Source organism: Diorhabda carinulata, chromosome X (genome assembly GCF_026250575.1).
Source record: "Diorhabda carinulata isolate Delta chromosome X, icDioCari1.1, whole genome shotgun sequence".
NCBI lineage: Eukaryota > Metazoa > Arthropoda > Insecta > Coleoptera > Chrysomelidae > Diorhabda > Diorhabda carinulata.
The window spans coordinates 56,088,685-56,112,573 of record NC_079472.1 but is presented as its reverse complement, the minus strand read 5'-3'; the positions used below and the strand labels follow the sequence as shown (position 1 = coordinate 56,112,573).

Sequence of the window (23,889 nt, the reverse complement as noted above, 5' to 3'; positions counted from 1 at the left end):
TTGCTGCCACGTTATTATGGTTTTTCTTTTAAAGTAAAAATCCTTATGGATAGTTATATTGTCGGTAATAGTATAATTTAAAACACTTTTTGCTTATTGGTCTGCTAATTCAATACCTACGATTCCAATGTGGGAAAGTAACCAGATGATAGTAACTGTTATTTTTTGGTATGTGAGAGATTGGTAGGGTGATGTATAGATTGGACAATAGGGTGATCAGTAAATATATTTTTTCAACACTTTATTTAAAAATATAACCAAAGTAACAAGTCAATTTAAATAATTATTAATTCATTCCAAAAGTTATAGGAATAAAACCAACGTTGGTTTTCAAAAAACTTGGTGGTAGACAATCTTCCATTGAATTATTTTCTTCGGAAAAATTGATTCTTGAAGCGCAAGGAAAACAGTGGCCTTCGTAGCTGATATTACATACTTCAAATTCCGGTAGACCATTAAAATAATTTGTGATGTAATTGGTCTGATAATTCAAATCGTTTGTGTATAAATCGGGCGTTGCGCAAAAATTATCGCAAGAAAGGGGCAGATGGAGGTTGTATTTGCAAGAAACGTCTTTGTGACAAAAACAACCATAGATCTGAAACATAAAAATCTAATTTCAGTTTGAAAACTGTTGAAATCTTATAAACAATCAATCTTTAATGTGATAATTCTACTTCTGAAACGTTGATGTTCATGGTTCTTCAGATGTCTTAGAACATCATGAGGGATCGTTGGATTTATTTTGGATAGGATGTGGACATTTTTTTTATAGTGAGGACGATTATGGGAATTGGCCCATGTGTATAAGTTGCTCCTCTACAGGGTCGGTTGCACTGCTTCGGGGTGAAAAACAAACGACCAAACGGGTTTTGAAGAAAGAAGAAAAAAAAAAAGAAAGCTCCAGCCTAAAAAGCAGACATTTCCAGGTTTGAGGATATATATTGTGATTTTTTTGTTCATTATTCAAAGGGAAAGCGCATAATTGATTGGCGGATACAACTGTGGCTACATTATTCCCTATCGTCGGCCATTTGGCTGGTGAACCGGTTCACCAGGTTACAGAAAAATCGCAGAAAACCTTCAACACCGACGATTAAAACATCATGAGAGATAGAGAGATTCGTTTGATAATTTTTAGGTAGGATAAGGGAAATTTTTTTATAAGAGGAAGGTTTGTTTGTCCTAATATAGGAGTCGCCCCTTTGCACGGATGGGGTTGTGGTGGTACCTACTTATTGCATCACTAATTGTGATACGCCAGGAAAGCCGCCTTTCAAAGTTTGTCTAGGGTTGTTTTCTTCCCCAATTTTGGCTACAATATGAAAGCTGCATAGATTATAATCGGTCACACCTCAGAACTGTACATGTAGTTTATAATTTCTGGTTTTAGGCCCCTGTAGAATAGAATACAGAATTGAAAAATTTATTTTCAGAAATGACGGTGTAGGAGAGACAAAAAAAATAAACTAGTGTATAAAAATAAAAACGAAATACTAAAAATGGAAAAGCTTCTGGACCGGATAACATACACGCAGAAGTCATAAAAATAATGGAAGAGAAAAATCTGAACATTATCATTAAATTATTCATTCAGATAGATGAAAGTGGAAACATTCCACAAGACTAGCTGGCGTCAGTTTTCTTCTCCCTCCCAAAGATAAACGAAGCCAAGAAATGTAGTGATTTTAAACTTATTAGTTCAACTTTCCGACGGGCGCACTCTTGTACTGAGTGCTACAGGTGTTTTCTTTCGGTTTTCCCTTATACCTGAAGGATTAACCAGACTTTTCACCATTCATTATTCCACCCCTACCAAAGTCTTTACACAATAAAAAAGAAAGCAGAAAAAAACTTCAGTGGTTTAGTGATAAACAACTATAAAAGTTAAAATATTGAGCATTAAGTTATGTGTTATAATTTTATGTTGTTCAAATAAAACGTGTTTTCAATTTTTGTGCCTCTAATACTTAATAATATAAGTATCATCTAATAGTTTATATATACAATAAAATATCATTCTATAGACTTATTGTTTTAATTAGAATATTGATTAAACAAAGAAGAAATAAAACTACAGTAAAACAAACGCGCGCCTGCTGGTGTTATAAAAAGGGGCACGCCGCCGGAAGGTTAGTGTCGCATATGCTAAAGCTGTTTCTAAAAATTATTTACCAACGCTTCTACAAGAAATGTAAACAAGACATAAGCGATGAACAGTTTGGTTTCCGTAGTGAATTTGCTACACGGGAAGCATTGATCAGTCTCATTATACTACTACAAAAATGCGGAGACCAGCAAAAGGATCTCTTTTTATGTTTTATTGATTATGAAAAGGTTTTCGACAAAGTAAGACGATAAGCTGATGGATTGCATTTACAGGAAGGGTCTAGACTGCAGTGGTGAGAACTGAAACCGGCGACATAGAACCATAACAGCCTCAATCGACAGGTAAGCATGTTGTTTCCTCTACTCTTCAATATACAGTGTGTCTACTTAAGCTGGAACTATATGGAAAAATTTGTTATTAGTGGCTTTATGAAAAAGTTATTCTTGACAAAAAGTTCTGCATGGTCTAAATGTCAAAATGCAACCATCAGATATCAATTTTTTAGAGTAGTATACAATGTTTGTCAAAAAATCTGTGTTGGATAATAAAAGATATAGACCCAGATATAGAAATGAAATCAAGCATCGTGTAAGCAAGAAATGTCTTTCTAAAAATGAGACAATTGTTTACATCCCGAGCCCTCGACCTTAAAATCCGGTACCGGATGATGAAATGCTATGTATTCAGCACCTTATTATAAGGAACGGAGGCTTGGACCTTTAAGGTGAAGTCACTAATGCCTTTGGAGAGTTTCGAAATGTGGATCTTTCGGAGGATGCTGAGAATTCCCTGGACCTCGTATCTGAGACACATATATAGAAATGACAAATACAGACTTTTGCAACTTCTGATCGAAGGGAAAACGTGGTATTGGCAGACGACAGGCTTCATAGCTGAAGAATATTCACGAATGGACCGGTTTAGACTCTCAGACGATGATAAGAAGGGCCAGAGACAGAAATGACTTTGATGGGGTTCAACCTTCGTTAGAAGAGGGTGCCCAAAAAATAAGAAGTATAAAAATGTGGCTATAGCTAGAAAATTGATGTTAGAAAGGGTATCTAAGGACGTGGAAAAAAGGTAATAGAAATAAAACAGCGTAAATCATACTTCGCAGCTAAATCAATAGGTATATTTTCAAATTGAACTATATCATTTTGATATGGATTTAATACGTTAAATTAATGGAATGGTCGACATCATTGACATTTCTACATATTCACAAAAATACATTCTGTTGAGAATTTCGTTATTATTATTTGCGTTAAGTCAATGATAATTTTAACATGTTCAAACCTACAAATCAAATTATTACACACATTTTATGGTTTTTGTGAATAATTGTTAGTTATGGGACCACTGTCTGTAGTAAAAAACAATTTTCTACAGCCTTTGATCATGTTCTAGTAGGTCTTAATTAACTCTTTAACAGAGTTGTATATTAATTTGCATTATGTTTCTAATCTTCTTGATTTTAGGGCTCTTCTTTTTCCAAATTGGTTTTTTCAATAATTTTTGATAAATAGATAAAATTGACGTTTCGACTTCTCTTTAAGTCTTTATCAAAATATGATATATTATAAAAATATAAATAAAATCAAACTAGAAATTTTGTTCTAATAAGATGAAATGAATTTTTCACTAGTCCTTACATCTCAAAAAAAACGAATGGGGTACAAAAAGGGCTCAGTTTACGTCTAGTACCCTGTTTAAACCAAACTCCACAAGAAACAGGTACATTTTACTCGTCTATTTACATTTTATAATTTAATATTCAGTTGTAGCAAGTTAACGAGGTATAATAATGATTTTTTTCAAGTCCAAGAAGGACTACAATTAAGTGCATCTGTATAAAAAGTAATTATAAAAAGTATCACTTTATAAAATGAAGCATCTACGCTTATAGTAGTAGATCAAACAAAATTGTCGGCAAAAATTTTTATATAAGTTTTTATAATCTGCAATTATTGTTATTGGAACAACTATACCAGTTATTTATATACTTTAATTGAGACCGAGACTTCCTGAGGATGAGTCTCCAGCCGGGGAATTTAAGGTTACAAGTTAAGAAACGTTGATTTATGGTTTACACTTTTCAAATATTTACTTTTTTACGGTGTTAGATCTTAAGCAATGATAATTCAGCGTAAAAGTTTAACATTTATTGATTGCTTGCTCAAATTATACGAGAGCAAATGTGCTAAAATAGGTTAATACTTTCGATTTGAATATTGTGTATATGTACGCTGTCAATTTTGTCGACATATTATAATCTGAATTTTATTTTACAAGGTGTGTCAGTAAACAAAGCGTGCATTTTATTCAATCATAAAATTTATTTGAAAAAGCTCTCTTCCATATCTTTTTTGGAGGAGCTTTTTGATTCACATTAATTATTATCTAATTTTGAGATTACTTATTTGTTGATCAATTAGATGCTTCCACATTGAAATCCAAAAAATGGTTCTTAAAATGTGAACTTTTGGTTACTTTAAATTTATCAATAATTTTTTGGGATCATCTTACAGATAGGGATAAAAAAATTGATAATGTATTTATATCGAGTTTCGACAAAATGCAAAGTTTCCAAAACAAATTTCAAATCTAAGTTCTAGATCTTTTAGTTTTAGTCAAAAATAGTTGTTTGCTATTATTGATATTTACAAATTCAGGGTAACTAGCGGTTAAATCATAACTCGTTGAACAATTACCATACTTTCAAAAAAAAAAAGTCTTGAAAATGTTTGAAAATTGATAATTTCAATCTCAGATATCTCAAATCTCAATTGTTTATAACAAATGAAAGCTTCATATCAATTCTCTGCTTAATGGAAAAGATTATTGGAATGCTCTCAAGCATTTTAGTGCTTATTTTATAAAATAATATGAGAAGAATATTGTTTATCATCCCTTAAGCTCTAGCCACCCTTGATTTGTGAATATTAGTAAAATGAAAAGATCTACAATGTTCTATTGGAGTTTTTGTAACTTTTACCAAATTTTACAAAATTCCGGTAGATGATTCCAAAAAATTTTTGACATATCTATTTTGTTGACTCAAAAGTAAAATCGAAAATTTGGGAATACACTTCAGGACTCATTTTATTGGACTAATGCTAATCAATTTTTAATAGTTCTGTTCTACTTTTAATTTAATCATTTCCTTAGTTGAAATATCTTATTATTTTGCACACTTTGTTTAAATAAACTATTGTTAGACATTTCATACTGTGATTAATTATAATCCTAATACAACATACAATATAATATATATTGGGAATATTCAACTTTTTTAAATATATTTGTACAATATAATCTGGTGTTTCATTGTTTACCTAAATATTTAAATCTACTTCACGATCACAATAATATTGATGAATAATTTCAATAAATTTGAACAAGAGGGTAAGTAGATAATACCAAAAATTGTAAAGCGCATCGTATATACCTGCGTGTGAAAATTATTAATGTATTAAACTGTTTTGGAATTACAGTTTTCCACACTCAATTACAAAAGATGCAATTTTGTTTATAAATTTTTATCGTTTATTGAAAAAATCTCAGTTTTTAATGCATGTACATTGAAAGCTATTGAAGACAATTACAAAAAGTAACTTTTGGGGTTTTTCTATCTATTTTGTACCTCCTAAATTTTTAAAGTCATAATCAAATTAACTTATATAATAATACAAAAAACGATTGAATGATTTGAAAAATACAAAGATATGATCAACAGTATTCTTGAACAAATTAATTTCATCGAAATGTAAATCTTTAATACGAGATAAATTGTTAAACGATGAAACCTTAAAAAATTGTAATAAGTGAAAAAAAAATAATAGTAAAAGAAGGAAAATAATATGTATAATAAAAATGAAAGAAAAAATAATATACGGGAAATCTAAGGTCAGGAAGTGGAAGGGGGTGAGTTTTCAACGGTAAAAAACGGTTTATCACGATTCGAAAACTACATATCCTATGGAAAAAAGTTAACTATCAATATTGTAGGTAATAAAAAGATCTATAACTTTTATTGATACATTTTTTTCACATCACCTCGAATTTTATGTGAAAAATTGAAATAACCAGGTTTTTGGATTTTGATTTTTATCTTATCTTTACAAATACACTCTTTTCACGAAATTTGGTGAAAGCTTATCTTTTTATGTCCCAAATACACTGTAATTTATTTGACTTGGAATAGCTTTGTTTTTGTCGTATTTTGACTTGATATCGAAAAACCACCTTAATTTTCAATCGAAAGTTGTCGCGTTAAAATATAAGCTTTCTTTAAAAAGTCAGAGGACCTTTTGTTCGTTGAAATCTCTACTTTCTGATGACGTAGAAAAATATTATCATCGCCATGGTTAATTTTCTCAGAAAAAACAAAAAAAGTTTTTCCTGGCAATTTTGTTCATGTTTATCAATTTAATATTGAATTTCAGGTTTTACGTGTAATTAGAGTATAAAGTTTTAATAAATAACTGAAAACTGTACAAATGTTTGAGAAAAATTTTCGGATGCAATTTTGTGAGCCGTTTCTAAGAAAATTTACCGTCATGATAGTAATATTTTTTATACCATCAGAAAGTAGAAATTTCAACGAACAAAAAGTTCACCGAATTTTTAGAAAAAAGCTGATACTTTGACGAGAGAATATTCAATTAAATACCTAAACAAAATAAGGCGAAAAAGTATATATTTCAAATAAAATAAATTACAGTGTGTTTGGGACATAAATAGCTAAGTTTCTATCAAATTTTGTGAGAAAATATTTGTTTGTAAAAGATAAAAATAGAAACTTAATTAAGTGTGAATACAAAATTTGTAGATCTTCTTATTACCTACAACATCGCATTTTAACTTTTTTCCATAAGACTTTTGTTTTGCAGGCAAACGAAAAAAGCGTTTTTCACCCTTAAAAACTCACCCCCTTCCACTTCCCGACCTCAAATCGCCTATAAATTATTTTTCCTGTCATTTTTATTATTGAAATATAATTTAATGTAATTCGTAACACCATTGCTTATTGCCTACCCGGTGGTTGGGGTGCGATATTCCATACCCAACAGAGGGAACGTAGTAATGTAGATTAGATGACAGGTGATCGAAAATGACAACGTGCCCTAGCGTAATTCCAAAAGCCATTATTGTTCTCTTATATCCATATTAAATAAAGTATACTTTTCTTTCTTCCTGCTCCAGAACGTTTCATCCAACTATTGATTTTTTTTGTTTCAAAAATTATCGACCCGGGTCTACTTGTGAACCATATAAACTGAATCAAACTCCTTTTACATTTTTTTATAGTGTTTCATGGCACAATTGAGTAATCCCAATGTTAGATACGGAAGCAAATAACACAAAAGTAAATATGTAAGGAAATAGTATTGGAATCCTCTTTATGATCCATAACTCATTGGGTTTCGGGTGATTCATTTGAAAAAATATTTAGTTATTTGAAAAATTAAATACTGGTGCCGTTTTTTTTCAACCTCCGATCGCTCCTAGCAGACGCTACGCGGGCAGAAGAAAGCGAGAATGCGCTGTAGGCGACTGTGAAGCTCTTGCAGTACACACACCGCCATTTTTGACAATCAGGCGTCAGTCGGCGTTGTGCTACAGACATGTAAACATGTCCGCCATTATTGATGCTCCCGCCAAGTGTGAATTGCGAAGTTTTCCACAGGCTGAACCACGTGGTGCTGCAGAAATCCATCAGAGAATGAGCCGTGTGTATTGGGAAAACTTCATATGTGATGGTGTTGGGTGTGAATGGTGGCGAAAGTTTAAAGATGACCGTATTGATGAAAGGTGCCAAGGAGGCAAATGTGTCGTTTCAGATGACCTGGTTCAACGAGTTGACAGAATTGTAAAAGAAAAACGCTGATTCACCATTACTGTTTTGACAACGGAATTTCCATAAGTTTCAAGGTCCGTTTTGTGTTGTATTGTTACTGAGCGATTAGGCTACACTGGCGGAAACTTTCTTTGAAGAGAGTATTGAAAAGCTTGTCCACAGATATGTAATTATGTGGAAAAGAAACCATGGGTGTACCAATCTTTTGGTAATAAAATTATTGTTTTATATGAACTTGTCTTTCATTTACAGCCTATCCGAGGTTGAAAAAAAAAATGGAAAAAAACGGTCCTCGTAGTCCTTGCATAATTCGACATTGCTGTTCGGAATTACTTTAATGGGAATTGAGTAAACAGCGCCATCTTTGGAATATTTCTATTAGGATATCTAGAAAATAATATAAAAAACAAAACAGACAATTTCAATAAACTCAAGCGCATAATACTTGTACCTTGTACCTTTATATCTCAGTTTCAAAACACAAGATATGGTATGGATATTGAATAGTTTTCACGAACTCGATTATGTAAGTTACCAAGTTAACATGTTGGTTGGTGATTGACGTACATTCACTTAGAGTGTCTTTTTACCATCCAAATCATTACTGATGATGAATTATGGAATTACGGCTATGATCGATCCAGAGAGTATTTTTACTGTGGAAGTATCGCCATAACCAAAAATGATCGTCAAAGACGGAGGAAAATTCGTCGATTGTTTTCTTCAATTATGAAGGTGTTATAGCACACGAATATACTCAGAGACGTCGCACAATCACTTAAGAATAATGTATACGTTGAAGTACTGAAAAAATTGCTAGCGTTAATTGGCTGCACAATAGGACGCCAGCGAATCAATCAAACAGCTATATTTAACAAAGTATCGAGTGTGAAGCTTTAGCAGACTCTGTATATTTCAGATTAAATCCAAAATACTTCTCAAAAGAGACCGGTTGAAATTAATTCGACGAATGCAGTGAAGCAATTCAAAAAGCTGATTTTTAGACCTACATAAGAAAGTGAAAACACCACTGGGAACTTTTTAATAATGCTAAATGTTTGGGTCAAGCCTCGTACTTGTTGATTATTAAAAAGATATTTCCCTATATTCTGATTTGTTCCTATAACTTCTAATGTGGCAACAACGACATGTCAGGGGTTTTTACTTATCTATTTTTTACTTAATATAAGGAATCAGAAAATTAAAAATACAATTTATGTTGATAACTAATGAGTTTTGTGCTTAATACATGGATTTATACTTTACATATCAACTTTATATCTCTTCTCTTTTTTAGAAATATCTGGAAACTGGTTAAAAAATATGAGCATGTTAATGCTTGATGAAAATGGGATAACTTTGAATTCAGCTTTACTTCAATCCTGACATTAAAAACTCACCCTCTAAATATATATCTGAAAATCTTGTGATAACTAAAAATAATCGTTGGTGTACATATTTCTATTTTTTCATAGGTCGATCTAAAAAAATGGTTAGCATTCATAAGTGTGAAATGTTTCTATCAAAAAAATTTCGTATAGATTCAGATCAGAGTATTTCTTGGTGAATTGTGAATTTCCTTGTCTTATATCTATGAAATTGTTTTAAAAATTGTCAATTGGTCTTGTCAAATGATATGCAATACCCTTTTTATACCTAGAAATTTTGATTAAAGTCAATCTTGTCATCTATATTTCTAATCCAATATGCTCATAACAAATTAATTAAGAATTTTAATTTTAATTATTATTTGTTTACCGTACTTTTGACACTGAAACTAACAGGCTGGAAAAATTCAACTTAAATGATGTTGAAACTGAGAATATTGTGCAATAAATGAAAAAATGTGAAAATAGTTACACGAGGGGCATAAACTATATTTTGACATCAACAAAAGCAAATGATATTCCATAATAATACCTTCTAATGAAATATGCTTTTTAAAATATGTATGAAAATAATCATTTCAGTTTGTTTCAGACAATATAAGTAAATCTGGAACAAAAGCCAACACATATAAAAAGACAATGGAGGGTAGTATCCTGTCACATCAACAATACGGTTCTTATTAGAAAAACCAGGTGAAATTCTAGTTAGTCAACTTTTGGAGGCAGAGGCAGATATGATAATTGACATCCTAAAAAAGCCGTTAATAAATGCAAAATCGACCAAATCCCTACTAGCCGCTGAGAACAGTCTATGCACATACTTTCGAAGATAGTGGACATATTTGACATTTAAAATTGACTTAGGTTGAAAAATGTGGAAATAACTATGAGGTTGCTTTATTTTTTGAACAATTTATGTTAGTTCTGTACTTTGCCGTTTGTCACGTGATTCTGGTCACATTGATCTAACTTGCGTGATTTTTATCAAAGCTATTAGTTGTGGGTTAATATCAAATGGACTGCAGAAACAAACATTTTCGGCATATTTTACTTTTTTATTTCCGTAGAGGAACAAAAGCTTTTGCGGCTCAAAAAGAAATATGTCAAGTTTCTGTGTTAATTGCTTAACAGAGCGCATGTGTCAGAATTGGTATAAAAAATTCCGTTCTGGATATTTTTCCCTCAAGGATCAACAACGATCTGGTTGGGTTGGCCTACTGAAGTTGATGATGAACAAAGTCATAATTGAAGAGGATCGTCAAAAAATGTTCGAGAGGTTGTGAAGAGGCTACATATATCACAGACACTTAAAATATTTTGGGCTAGTTAAGGAGTTTGATATTTGGATACCTCACGAATTGAAAGAAATTCATTTATCATAAAGAATCAACATTTGCGATATGCACCTCAAACGAAATGGAACCGGCCCTTTCTTGGAAAGAATCATCACTGGTGATAAAAAATGGGTCCTGTACAGTAACAGTTCGAAAACGATCATGGAGCACACATGATGAACAACATCGAAAGCTGAAAAACAATAAAAAAAGCCCATGCTGTCAGTTAGTGGGATTACAAAGATGCTTCCAAGGAACCAAATGATCAATTTTGATGTTTACTGTCATCATTTAATGAAACTGATTGAAGCAATCAAAGAAAAACGGCCACAATTGTCAAATTGGAAAGGTTTAGTGTTCCACCATGATAATGCAAGGCCCCACATATCTTTGGCAACTCGAGGGAAACTATTGGAGCTTGGCTGGGAAGTGAAACCACATTCTTCATACAGGCTTGATCTGGCACCATCTAATAAGCATTTATTTCGAAATTTGTACTATTTTTTGAATGGTCAAACTTTCACAAATGACGATGACCTTCAATCGCAGCTGGTTCAGTTTTTTGCTGATACGCACCAGACATTTTTGGCGATTTAGAGTGATTAGAAAAGATAAAGCGCCATTTTAAAATGAGTTCTCACGCCTTGATTATCTCGAAACGACACCTAAATAACAAGCCTTCTAGATGAACGTGGGAGAATTATCCATCCACAGACATATCTATAAAATTATGTGAACAAATTAGTTGCATCAGTTAAACACTACTTGAACGTGGACATAAATATAAAACTATTTAATGTATACGGAGACAACTGTGAAGGCAATTGTACTTCGGTGCTTATGACCGAAATATAATCATTTATACACTATGTAAAATTAGTAAAGTAGAAAGTAATGCAGTAACAAGATTGGTCAGAATATGAAAAAAAAGTTCAATGAAACGAATTTTATTCAAATTGAACAATCTTATGGGAAATTCAGGTACGTTCTGAGTTGTTTTTTGGTAATTTAAGTCACAGTCACCAAGAAATATCCTGTACAATTCATATGAAGACTAAAGGAAGATTTAGAATATCTCGCTGTACAACATGTTTTCTTTTTTTTTAATGGGAAGCATATGTTTTAAATTTCATATGTACAAAACTTCCATTCATATAATAAGGGAAGCTCTTATATTAATTTATATGTATATTTTGACTGATAATTTTTGAATATCTACTAAGGCACGACCTTATTTTTAAAACTATCAAGTTTTGTTTGATATCAATTTTTCAATTTTTGATAATCAGCGGGTTTGATAATTGAAAGATTAAGTTTCACATGCACAATATATAAACATAATTATTTTCCAAATGTGATTGTTTAACGTTTGTAGAGGTCATATTGGTCTTAAAAAATTATTTACAGCACAGAGTTTGTTTTCAACCTATAAAGCAAAACAGTAAATAAGAGTAATTTACCTTCAAAAACATCGAAGAAAATTTATGAGTGTTCGTTGGAAACTTAAAGTTCATTTAACGAAAAAAAAAAAATAGTGAACCAAAACAATGATCAGTGCGTAATCAGCACGTGAAAATTCTGGACGAAACGTGGCGTGGCATCGTTATTGGTTCAACTCAGTGGGATCATAATATATCACAAATAAAAAGCCGCGTGGGAGGAGCGAGCGCCGCATCACTGAAGAAGATGTTATATCAGGTGAAGTATATGGATGGCATCGTATTGTTTTTATTTATCTGTTGCATAATTTTCTTAAGCATGTCTGGCACGGAAACAGATGATAACATTAGCTATACTTCGCCTAAGAAGAGAACTTTAAATGCTAGCGAAATACAAATGAATATTCATAAAAATGAAATGCAAGAAAATAATGACAAGACTGTTAATGACGTTATTTCTAAAACGGCAAACTTTCTTATCTTCGTATCTTCCTCAAGTGTTTACCGAAATAAAACATTCAAATTTTCTGACGTTAAAAATAATTTTCATGAAGCTATGAAAGAATCACATTGAATAACTGGAAAGAGTGTCCAGGAAATGGTTGAAACCAAAATGTGCAATATAGACATTGTCATTGATATGCAAGTTGAGCCTCTCATTATAAATACGATTAGGACAGTGAAAACTCAATGTCATTTGATAGGGAATAAGAAAATGTATTCATTGAGGTAAAAAACAAAGATCTTATTGAAATTTTTTTCCGATTTCCTATATTCGGTGTTATGTTAATATCCTTATCACAATTACGAGTTGGTAATTGCCTTTTACTTGTTTTTCTGTGAAATTTCCAGTGACTCTTACAACTCTGTTAATATTTCCCTTCAACCGGAGGAAGACCAGGACTTGAGAGAACTTAAAAGTGAAAACGAAAACACACAAGAAAATACAAGAACTGAAACTGACGATGAACTCAAAATCTTTTTGTTTTTATCCTAAGCAAGATCGCGGACATTATTCAGGAAAATGTGAAGCAATATAAATAATTTGGGGTAGTAACCATATAAAAGGGGTTACCACGTTGAAAAATGTTATAATTTAAATTTGACATGATTGGGATTTTCCATGAATAAGTACAGTAACTAAAAGAAGGAATGACTTTTACACATGGGGGACAAAATGGACACAATAATTTGAAATATTCGAAATAGTTTAGATTTAGCATACAGATAAACAAGACGAGATAGTAATGATCATATTTGAATTATTGGTAAGTATCAGAGCAAGTTCTCTCTTATTTTACCAATTAACTGATACCCAACAAAACTTGTATAATTATCAAATTCAAACTCCGAAAAATGTTTCACGTCTTATTAAGAAGATATTTCATTTTAGAACGGAAAATAAAATATTATGTACAATTGGAGCATGCTTTCAATTTTGTTCTTAACCTGATATATCTTTTGATAAACATCATACCAATTACATCTTAGGTACTTATAGATTAGAATAGAGTTTTCTTTTCACTTTACCTTAAAAGTGAAATGGGTCCTAGATTTGTTTTTCTATATCTATATATTTTCAATAAATATAAAATTTAGCTAGTTATCACAATACTTCTTTTAACAAGGTATTTTTATGGAAATACCTGTTAGATTAAAAGACAGTAGAGCTTTCACGATTTAAGGCGAAGTGTAAGTACAATAAACATGAAGTTATCTTTTTACAAATTCTTCTAATTGAATAAATATTGAATATATTCGTCTACGTCACATGTAGCTATTTATTTTCCTATAATATTCACTATTGTCCAAGAACTGGTAGCTAGTCACCTTTAAATAAATTCCAAATCGATTCAAATAGCATGAAAAATATGTAATTCAACTTAAAAACTGACAATTCATATGAATTCGGTGCACCAGCTTCTAGTTCTTTGTAAAGTATAGGGTATACCACGATATGTACATCAGAAACAACTCTTGAATCTTCAACTACCTCACGTTGGTCCAGCAACTGATTTAATTCAACGTTCTCATTGCTTTATGATTCTATTCAAAATATTTTTCCTCGTTTTTACTATTTCCATTCCTAGGTCCCTTTGGAGGCGTTAACAATAGCCCTCTAGCCCTCAATACCTTGTTTTGGGATATTTGCATGATTTGTAGTACATTTGAGATCCATTTCTACATTTCTTTCCTTGAAATTTTTTTACTTCGAATCTTAGAATATAGTTCACGCTTACATACGGTGTTTGCGTATGAAAAAATATGATTATTAATGTTTATAGGCAATTTATGAGGGTGTTTCTTTGTAAAATTCATTCGCATTAAGTTACTTTGAATTTCATCTAATTCTTTTTATTCAGTTTTTGTCAGTACAAATGTGGCAAATGTGGATTATTGTCTTACTTGTATTTCAAAGGTGATTAGGTCTATTAGGCTATAGCAGTCTCAATTCTGAATTTTGATCTTCGTATCTGAACTTGAGTGCATAGATATCGGCCCACTGTAAACTTTTGACTTCAACTAGATCTTTTTTAATTTATTCATCAGATCATAAAAAAGAAATATGCTGTTTGAAAGACAATTTAATATGATTTAATGTGAGTATAATTTTATACGTAGGGCTTATCGTTTATATGCGTATCAACCTGTATTTTGCGTTTTAATAGTATTCAAGTGTTAGTTTAATGCATACTACATCACAAAAGCCGCCCACGCAGCGGTTCGAAAAGTGTGCCAGCGTTATGAAGAGACTGGATCATTCCATAAGCGACCTGGAATTGGCAGAAAAAGATATACATACGCTTTATTGTGTCAACAACATTAATAATCACCTTAATGTTGTTTAAGTGCAACGATAGCTCCATTAGGTGCGAGGAGTGACCATTAGTCAGTGGAATGTAAAACAACGATTGCAGGTAAATAGCCTGTCCCCCAAAACACTTGCGATTGGTCCAAAACTCACTCCAGCTCATCGGCAAGCACACCTGCGTTTTGTACAGGATCATCTGAATCGGACACCACTGTTTTGTTCTCAGATGGGACCAGAATATGCCTCCATGATAGACCAGATACAGAAGACCAAGACAGAGCTAGTTTCAGATTACTGCTTTGAAGAGCGGAGTGCTTATGGTGGTGGTTACTGCATGATCTGTTCTACAATTTCTATAGGAGCACGAACCTTGAACTGTGTTCATTCATAGGGGCGACTATGTTCTCAGAAGAAGAGGTTTAACAGCTGATAGATATATCGAGGAGATTTTAGAAATTTATGTATGACAACGCAAAGCCGTACACCGCCACAATCGTGCAAGATTATAATGCAGAAGTCGGTTTTCGGGTTATGGAGTGGCCAGCATACAGTCCTGACCTAAATCCGATAGAACATTCAGGGACTGAGGTAAAAAGAAGAATTAGAGCTAGACTTCCCACCCCAAACTTGATACTAGGGCTTATTGTTACAGTAGAAGAAGAGTGTTAAATTTTTGATTGTCAATAACCCTATTTATGTTAATAATAAAAAAAAGTCACATTGAAGCATATTAAATTGTCACACATCATATTTTTTTCTATCTGATGAGTAAACTAAAAAAATATATAGTTAAAGTGAAAAGTTTACAATGGACCAATTTTAGTCTGGACGAGACTTCGGTTGGAGGTTCTTCTAGTTTGGGAATTTGTTACTTTCCGTTATCCTCATAATGTTGATGTTTTAAATCACGTATTGTGCAAAGTTATTTTCGCAGAAACGTTTAAAAAAGAACTAGACTTTAAATATGGGATATTCTATTGTCAGTAAGAAAATGGAGTTCATTTCGATCAATAATTACACTAGATTCGACCATATGTAATTAATATTGAACATTAAATCCCAAATTATATTAAAAATGGATGAATACGAATGAGAATAGTACCATGGAATATGTTTTCCAACATCAATTAAAAGATGTGTCGCTAATTTTAGGGTTGCATTAATTTAAAATCATTAACCTTTGGCGATTACTATCATCTCTAGTTAGGGAAATTTTCAAGCCTTAATAATCAGTTTTCTGAATTCTACTATTTTGAGTGTAATGAACCCTATAGAAGTAATAAACACATAGCTGTGATTATTCGGTTATACGGAAAGTCGTAGACAACAGTAAATATTTTGAATAAAAAAATATTACCTGTTATTTCCAAAATGTTTATCAAGGTATACACTTCACTTGTCTGTTGAAATAATAATGAGCCTTTTACTATTCATTAACATTAAAACAAACTACAGGAATCATTGGTCCCAAAATAATACAAAAACAATAAAATTCTTGAAATGATATTTCAAATGAAATTCCCAAAACAGTCCTTATAAAGGCACAATTTGATAATTACGCTATGAACTTAAAATTAAATAAAGTTTTTTATCAACAAATGTTCATTTAATGTTACCATGCTATTTGTTTTTTTCGAAAATTCATGTTTTAAAGTACATACAAGAATTGCCAACAAATTTTGAGTGAATTAGAGAATATAAGTCTGGTTATTTCGAAAATCTGGAAACGAAACTCGAAATATACGAACTTATAGTACCAGGTCACATGCCTCATTTGTTTCTTACCACAATTCGCAAGTTTGATTTTTGATAAACACCTAAATTAACGTACAATATAGAGTTGATCTTTTGGGTCGCTGTGTATATTATACCCTAAAATACAACTTACATACTCAGATGTATGATAAAATAGCTTCCAAAATTCTGTTTTTTGAATTAAGTAACAAACGAGAGTTTGTAAGCTCTAAACATTTTTAAAGAAATGCATTTAGGGGTTGAAATTAGGGTAATCCTTGGAAAATGAAAGTTGAGTATATATATCCTATCCTCAATATATTACTCAATATGTTTTGTCATTTAAACCCTTCACAATTATACGTTATATAAATTTGATGTTGCAGTTGTGTCACTTGTACTTCGAAACGGCGAAGGTTCTTTGAAGGTAACCAAATAAAAGAGTAGGTAAATTCAGTTAGATCAAATAAATATAAATAAAGGGGTTACACAGTTACAGTCTCTGGCAAAATTGTTAGACGCACTGTATATTGTATATTATTTTAATAATTATATGTTATATACCGTAATTGTACATTCAAATTGGAATATTATTGATTTTTATTTAAAAAAATTTGTTCTCGACTACCGATAGTTATTTATTTTTAACACATGGGAACACTGTATTGATAAAGTGATACATGAACGTAATCAAGTACAAACCTGTATCGGATTCGGAATACTACTCAGTTATTAGTTTATTTTGTATGCAGTGTCTTCAAAAAAAAATAGTTCCACTATTTTCTTTATAGGTGATCTTCCACCAAATAAAAAAATTGAGGGCTCGTGAGAATGCGAAAAAATTCACAAACCAGGAAATATCACGAAGATATAATATTTCTGATGCGTGTAGAGTACGACGCATAAGACAGAAAATTGAGACAAAAAGAAAGAAAAAATGCGGTAGAACACCAATATCTATAAAACAGATTTGCTATCTCCAAGATGATAAAGTAAATGCTTCTGAGCGCACATATCGAAGAAAATTGAAAGAATTAGATCTTAATGCTTATCGCCCTGCCAAGAAGCCCAAGTTAATAGCAGAAATGATAGTGAAGCGCTTGAAGTGGGTCCAACAATGGCAAGACAAAGATATGGACTTCTGGAGATCGGTAATTTAATGAAAAATTGGACGTCTGTACCTCATAAGGAAATGGCTTCCAAATAAGGAACTATTCACTTTCATGAAAGATGGAGCTATCTGCCACACTGACTTTTTTTTGTATTATTGCATATTTTCTTTGTTAATATTTGCTCTGAGGTTTATTACTATATTATTTTCTGATTGTGTCCATTGTTTTTCTATATCCTTTGTATTATCAGTTTGCCTTCGTATTTCACTTACATATTTTCCATTACTATACCAATATTTAATAAAAAAATCGATTGAAACCCATCCGAACGGAATTTTCAATACGTCAATTCTGTGGTCCATTGAAATTTCTAGCAAGTTCGTTAGTTTCATTGAAACTAATTGACTCTAATTTTATTTTATCTTTTCTCCAAGTTGACTCAAGACCTGGTGGCTCTTCTATAGTATTTTCAAATCTTTCAAAATTTTGAGGAAAAAAGCTCTGTAAGTGCGTCGTCGTCATGGAAGAAAATATCCTGTGTCTTTCCAACATCCCACCAAAGTAATGATCTTGTCACTCACGAGCGGTAAGAGTACTGGACGTCTGTACGTCACAAAAAGGGAACTATGAACTTTCATGAAATATGGAGCTACCTGCCACACTGCTCGGTTTCTTAAAGATTTTTTGGCACACGAAAATATTTCTATGTTGGATTAGCCGGGTAATAACCCCAATATGAACTCAATTGAAAATTTGTGAGAGCTGATGAAAAGAGAAATGGCTTAAGAGGTGTTCACCAACAAAAACCAGCTTCTAGAATAAAATATTCATGTATGATATGGATGTTCTAGATTCACACTGTTTTATTTATGTTAACTAATTAGATAATATGAAAATAAAAAACAAATTTAAAACAATAAAATGATCAATATCAGTATGTAATTAATGTTACATGAAATCTTGCAATGTGTCTAATAATTTGGTCACATTCTATTGTGGAAGGGTTTACGCAATGAATATTTGTTGATTGAACGAAAAATTTTGACTTTGTTCTTCTCTAATTCTGGAGACGCAGAGCCTGGAGAAAAATCGAAGCCAAAAATCATTACATTCAATAATATAACAAAAGGCTAGTAAGATATAGTAGCTAAAGGCAACCTATCATATGGGTATTAAGATTCTGTTGGAGTTGGCCTATTCCAATATTATTTAGTGTTATGTTATATTAGACAAAATGGGGAGACATTTGCAAATTATATACAAAAAAAACCCGAATAGGAAGTGAGAAAAAAAGACGAATAAGAACGCTTGGATGTACTGTAGGATACTGCAATTAGTTATTATTCTGGTTTAAAGTTATCAGAAACATCAACAACCATATATATATTCCCCTATTTAATTGTAACAATAAATAAACTTTCGTTTTTAAACAAAAATGTCAATTTTCCAAATGATTATCTACGTTAAAAATCATTTTAACGATAAATTCAATTTTTGATTCAATGTCGCTTATTTTATTATAGATATACATCGATAAACCCCGATTTATCACATAAGGGGTGTTAATAAATACCCTTACCTACATTTGAAATAATAATATGAGATTTAATAAACATATTAAGAAATGAAAAAAAAAAACGATATATGTTTGTCGATAAATTTGAGAAATGAATTTTAAACTTGGATTAACACTTTGATTTATTGAAATAAATTTGCTTACGATAATAATCGAACTATTAAACAGTTTCACTTATCTGGAAATCATAGTGAACCTAACCATGAGCCATGAACCTATTTGTATTTGACTAAACTTCGGATAAAACAAATAATTTCAGAAAATTAAAAATTTAAGGTTATGCAAAATAATTGAATTGAAACTGTCAACTGTCAACATTGAAGTGGCTAGAGCCACATTTAAGGAAGTTAAATTTTTCTACTCCAGAACGTCCCAAAAGTGTTTTGCAGTACGGAACTGTCAGTTTCACTACATGGAACACTCAAAACGCAACTTTCGGTCTGTAAATGAATACAGAACGAACAATTTTCAGAAGGCGTCGTCTAAAAACAAAATTTCGGAGTGTGAATATTTGGTGTAAAGTGAATGAAGATACGTATGTGTATTGCTTAGATTATCCCTGGTAGATTTTTGATTATTGTCGTATTAATTTAATCAGTTTCTTTCAAATATCTAAGTGAGAAATCGATTAAATTGTCACCAAATTAACTGGTAAATAACGAAAAGTACAATTTTTAATTCAGCACATTTTTTGGGTTCATTTTTTACATAAATATTTATAACTAATTAGTTCTGCCTTACATAAATAATATTTTAAGCAGTGAAATTCGTTTATATTTAAAAACTTGAGAATATGATAATAATAGCATTCAAATCCGTTTCGTTTCATCAAAAGAAATATTTTTAAACAATTTTTTCTCAAGTGGTTGTTTTTAAGTGTCAAAAGGGGGTTAAAAATTCCATTAAGATAGAGAACATAAAATATATTTTACTCTATACTTAAATCTTTAATACTAAAGTAATTGTTTTTGATTTTCTCAATTTAGGGGTTATTTGCAAGGGTAGTAAGGTTTTCAAGGGGTGGAAAATGATTTTATCATGAGGTAATTGTGTTAGAAAATACTTTATAGTTTCACGGAGCGGAGCGGAGCTCAGATTATTTTCACTCTTGAAGTTAAGGGTGAAGATACCATTATACTAGGATGCTAGCATCCCACTTTGAGTCGAATTTGTGTTGGGATGCTAGAATCCCGAACTGCTATTTTATTTTAATTTTTTTCCAGTCGTCAATATGGCCCCAACGAATGAAGATATGTTGTTGCTGATGTTACTAATTAAGAAAAGAAGGCACCGTGCAAAAAGGAAGTTTAGTGTGGACCCCTGTCCGTCGTGTTAAAAGTTTGTATTTTACATTGTTTGATGCACTGTGCAATAGTGAAACAAGATTTTTTAATTACTTTAGAATGTTACTTCCTTCTTTCACAGTAATCACTCGACTCGAGACGACACGTGTAGTGCAGAGAGCAGCCTCAGGCCCTCACGTGATCAAACTGCGTGCGCGCGCATATGTCAAATAGAGCGCCTTCTCGGATACTAGCAGCCTAGTATAATACGCCGCATTTGAACCAATGTCCCACAAACGATTTTATGCATCCCGGTATGCAAAAAGCGACCGACAGCTCGCATTTCAGCAGCAAAATCGAGCCTCCGGGAGGCTGTTTTAGCATCCGATGCTGGCATCCCTAGTCTAATCGCTCCCATTTGATTTAATGCCCCGCTAACCTCGCAGATGCCAGCATCCCGGATGCTAGAATCCTAGTATAACGGTAGCCAAAGATGAACCCAATTCCATGCATCACAGAAAAAAAATTCGGAGGTAAGACACTAGTTTTGGGTTCATTGACTACACTAAAAGTACACGTTTTGTTTATTGAAGGATGCGATAAATTTTTCGATTTTCTAGCAAAAAATTGAAAATTTGAGTTTATTGTGAAGGAATTAAAAAATCTTCTTGTGAATCTCGTTGGGGATTTTGAAAATCATATCAATTTTTGAATGGAATATATGGTTTTCTAGAAAATCCAATTATCATCAATTTTCCCGAATTGTCTTCTGGTATAAATTTTTCTACTGATAAATTGTATTTTCAAATTCACAAATAATAGACGTGGACCTAAAAATTTTGTCAAATTTTGATACTTGGCCTATCTGAGCTCTAGCAGTAATCGTCGCTTTGCGTTTTGTGAGTAGCACAAACTCAAATAATCTAGGTTTGGTCAAATACAACCAGTCACTGGCTCTTTTATTAGAGCTAAAAATGCAGAGCTGAATCTATTATTAAAGTGAAATTTTATAGGAATTTCAACAACTGAATTTTTCGAAACTCCCAGTAAAAATATTGAATCAACATATTTATTATAAGTATCCGAAATAAAGAGAAACTGTTAGAAGGTATATTATTATAAACTTTAAACAAGTGTTAATCTCATTAAAAACCATTTCTCTCAAAACAATTATTTTAGATTTGGAAATCTTCAAATTTTAATGGTGGTCCCTCCTCGAAAAGATCCAAAAAGCCTTTGTTTGGGGCTAATCTTGGATCTGGAGGACTTTGGAAACGACCACGTTCCGTTGAGCCGAAAGCCTCGTTGAAATCCGGTAGAGGTTTCGTTGATGGCTTCTTTGGAGTTATGGAATAAGAAGAAGTACGAATGGCACTTGTTGATAATGTGTTTGACTGTTAACAAAACAAATTATTAAATAAAATGGTACAAATTTAAAATAATCATAGTTTATAGTGAATATAGAAGACAAACATTAACATTCATTATACAGAGTGAAAAACTCATAATGCAGTACACTAATAACAAGCAATCTACTAGTATTGGTTAAACTTAAAAATTCCAGGACTGGCTTTGCAAAAATTTAGGGTTTCATATCGAAAATTGCACCATGTATAATATTTTTTTAAATGCTATAAGAGATTGGCAAATTACATGAATAACCAATGAAAGTGACATATGCGACAATGTTGTAGCACTTTTAATATATTTTCAGTTAGCAATTACCAAAAATAGAACAACCATAATGACGTATCGCGATATAAGTTATTAATTTGAAGAAATTTGATAAATTTCCAGTTTTTGAGTTGAAATGAGTAGCTACAACATAATCTGATATATATTGTTACGAGCAAATTCGCGGAATGGGTCCCTAGACCGGCCCTGTCCAACTACAATAGAATCCTAAAATTATAACCTGTGATGTTCCATAAAAATATTTTGTTTTCTGAATTTAGGTGAACGCGTCTCTTTTGATGTTTGTGTGTAAATATTTTTTTATATTAAGCGGTTTATTTACATTGCTTCTTTTGAATAATTTTTAGGAAGGTCTATTTATTTATTTGTTTTGTTTCGTTTGTTTCTTTATTTTTGTAGATTTAGAGTATTTGGGATAGGTATATAAATAAGTTTATGTAGCGCTGTTAGTTCAGTATATAATAAATAGTTTTAGTGACCAGAGAATTAGCAAAGTAATCGAAAAATTTAAATAAAATCAAATTAAGTGTAATGAATGGTGTGTAAATAAATTAAGAAGGCAAGAGACAGTGTTTATTAATTCACCTTATAAATAGAAATGGTATGAATAAATCAGACAAACATTACAGTATGTATAAATTCTACTACATGTTTACTGTCACTTTGTATTATCTCTAAGGGCAGAATAAATTGTTTTTCAATGTTAAATTTTTACAAAAATCGCATTGGGGCATTATTTTCTATAAATAATACATTAAATTGATTGAAAAATTATATCTTATATTGGTGTTAATGTGCGTTGATTGTAAATCGTTGAGATGTCATCTCTGAATCTCTGAACCAAATAAAAATAGCGAACAACAAAGTTTCAAAATCAAGATTGGCGTTGATCGTTTCACGTTTGATATTTTATACCCATTGTCATTATTGTCATTATCAATCGTTATTTATATGTGTCAGAATACTTATTTCTTCTGTGTATATCTACGTTGGGTACTATGGTGTTAGCTTTGTTAATTTTGTTCAAACTGCCACATCAGTTATCGATCACAGAATATGGCAACATTTTATTGGCGGTTGGCGACAAAGTAATTTCGGTTTTGTAGTATAAAATAAATGACCTTTTGCCATCTTGTGCGATTGAAGGTCATCGTCATTTGTGAAATTTTGAACATTCAAAGAATTCTGCAATTTTCGAAATAAATAGTAATCACATGGTGCCAGATCAGGGCTGTATGAGGGATGTGGCATGACTTCCCAGCCAAGCTCCAATAATTTCTCACGAGTTGCCAAAGATATGTGAGACGTTGCATTATCATAGTGGATCACTAAACCTTTCCGATCTAACAATTCTTGCTTGGATTGCTTTGTCCAGTTTCATTAATTGTCGAGAGTAAACATCAGAATTGATCGTTTGTTTTTTTTGAAAGCAGCTTAAAAAATAAAACACCTTTTTAACCCCTCCAAACTGACAACATGAGCTTTTTTGTTGTTTTTCAGCTTTCGATGTGGTTTGTGCTGGTTCACTGTGTCTGCTCCATAATTC

The 23,889-nt window shown here is 31.8% G+C and overlaps 1 protein-coding gene across 6 annotated transcripts in view; it reads right to left on the bottom strand.

Annotated features, from left to right (window-relative positions):
- Positions 1-210: 210 nt before the first annotated feature.
- Positions 211-23,889, bottom strand: part of LOC130900762 (transcription factor Sox-18-like) — a 133,229-nt gene continuing 109,550 nt past the window's right edge. For 4 of the 6 annotated variants that reach the window (XM_057811623.1, XM_057811627.1, XM_057811624.1 and 1 more), the window contains one exon: positions 211-598. In XM_057811623.1, coding sequence (XP_057667606.1) covers positions 287-598 — 312 coding nt within the window. In that variant the 3' untranslated portion in view covers positions 211-286. Of the gene's footprint in view, positions 599-3,214; positions 22,043-23,889 lie in introns of those variants that run through there. The other 2 variants (XM_057811625.1, XM_057811626.1) reach the window with 1 other exon arrangement.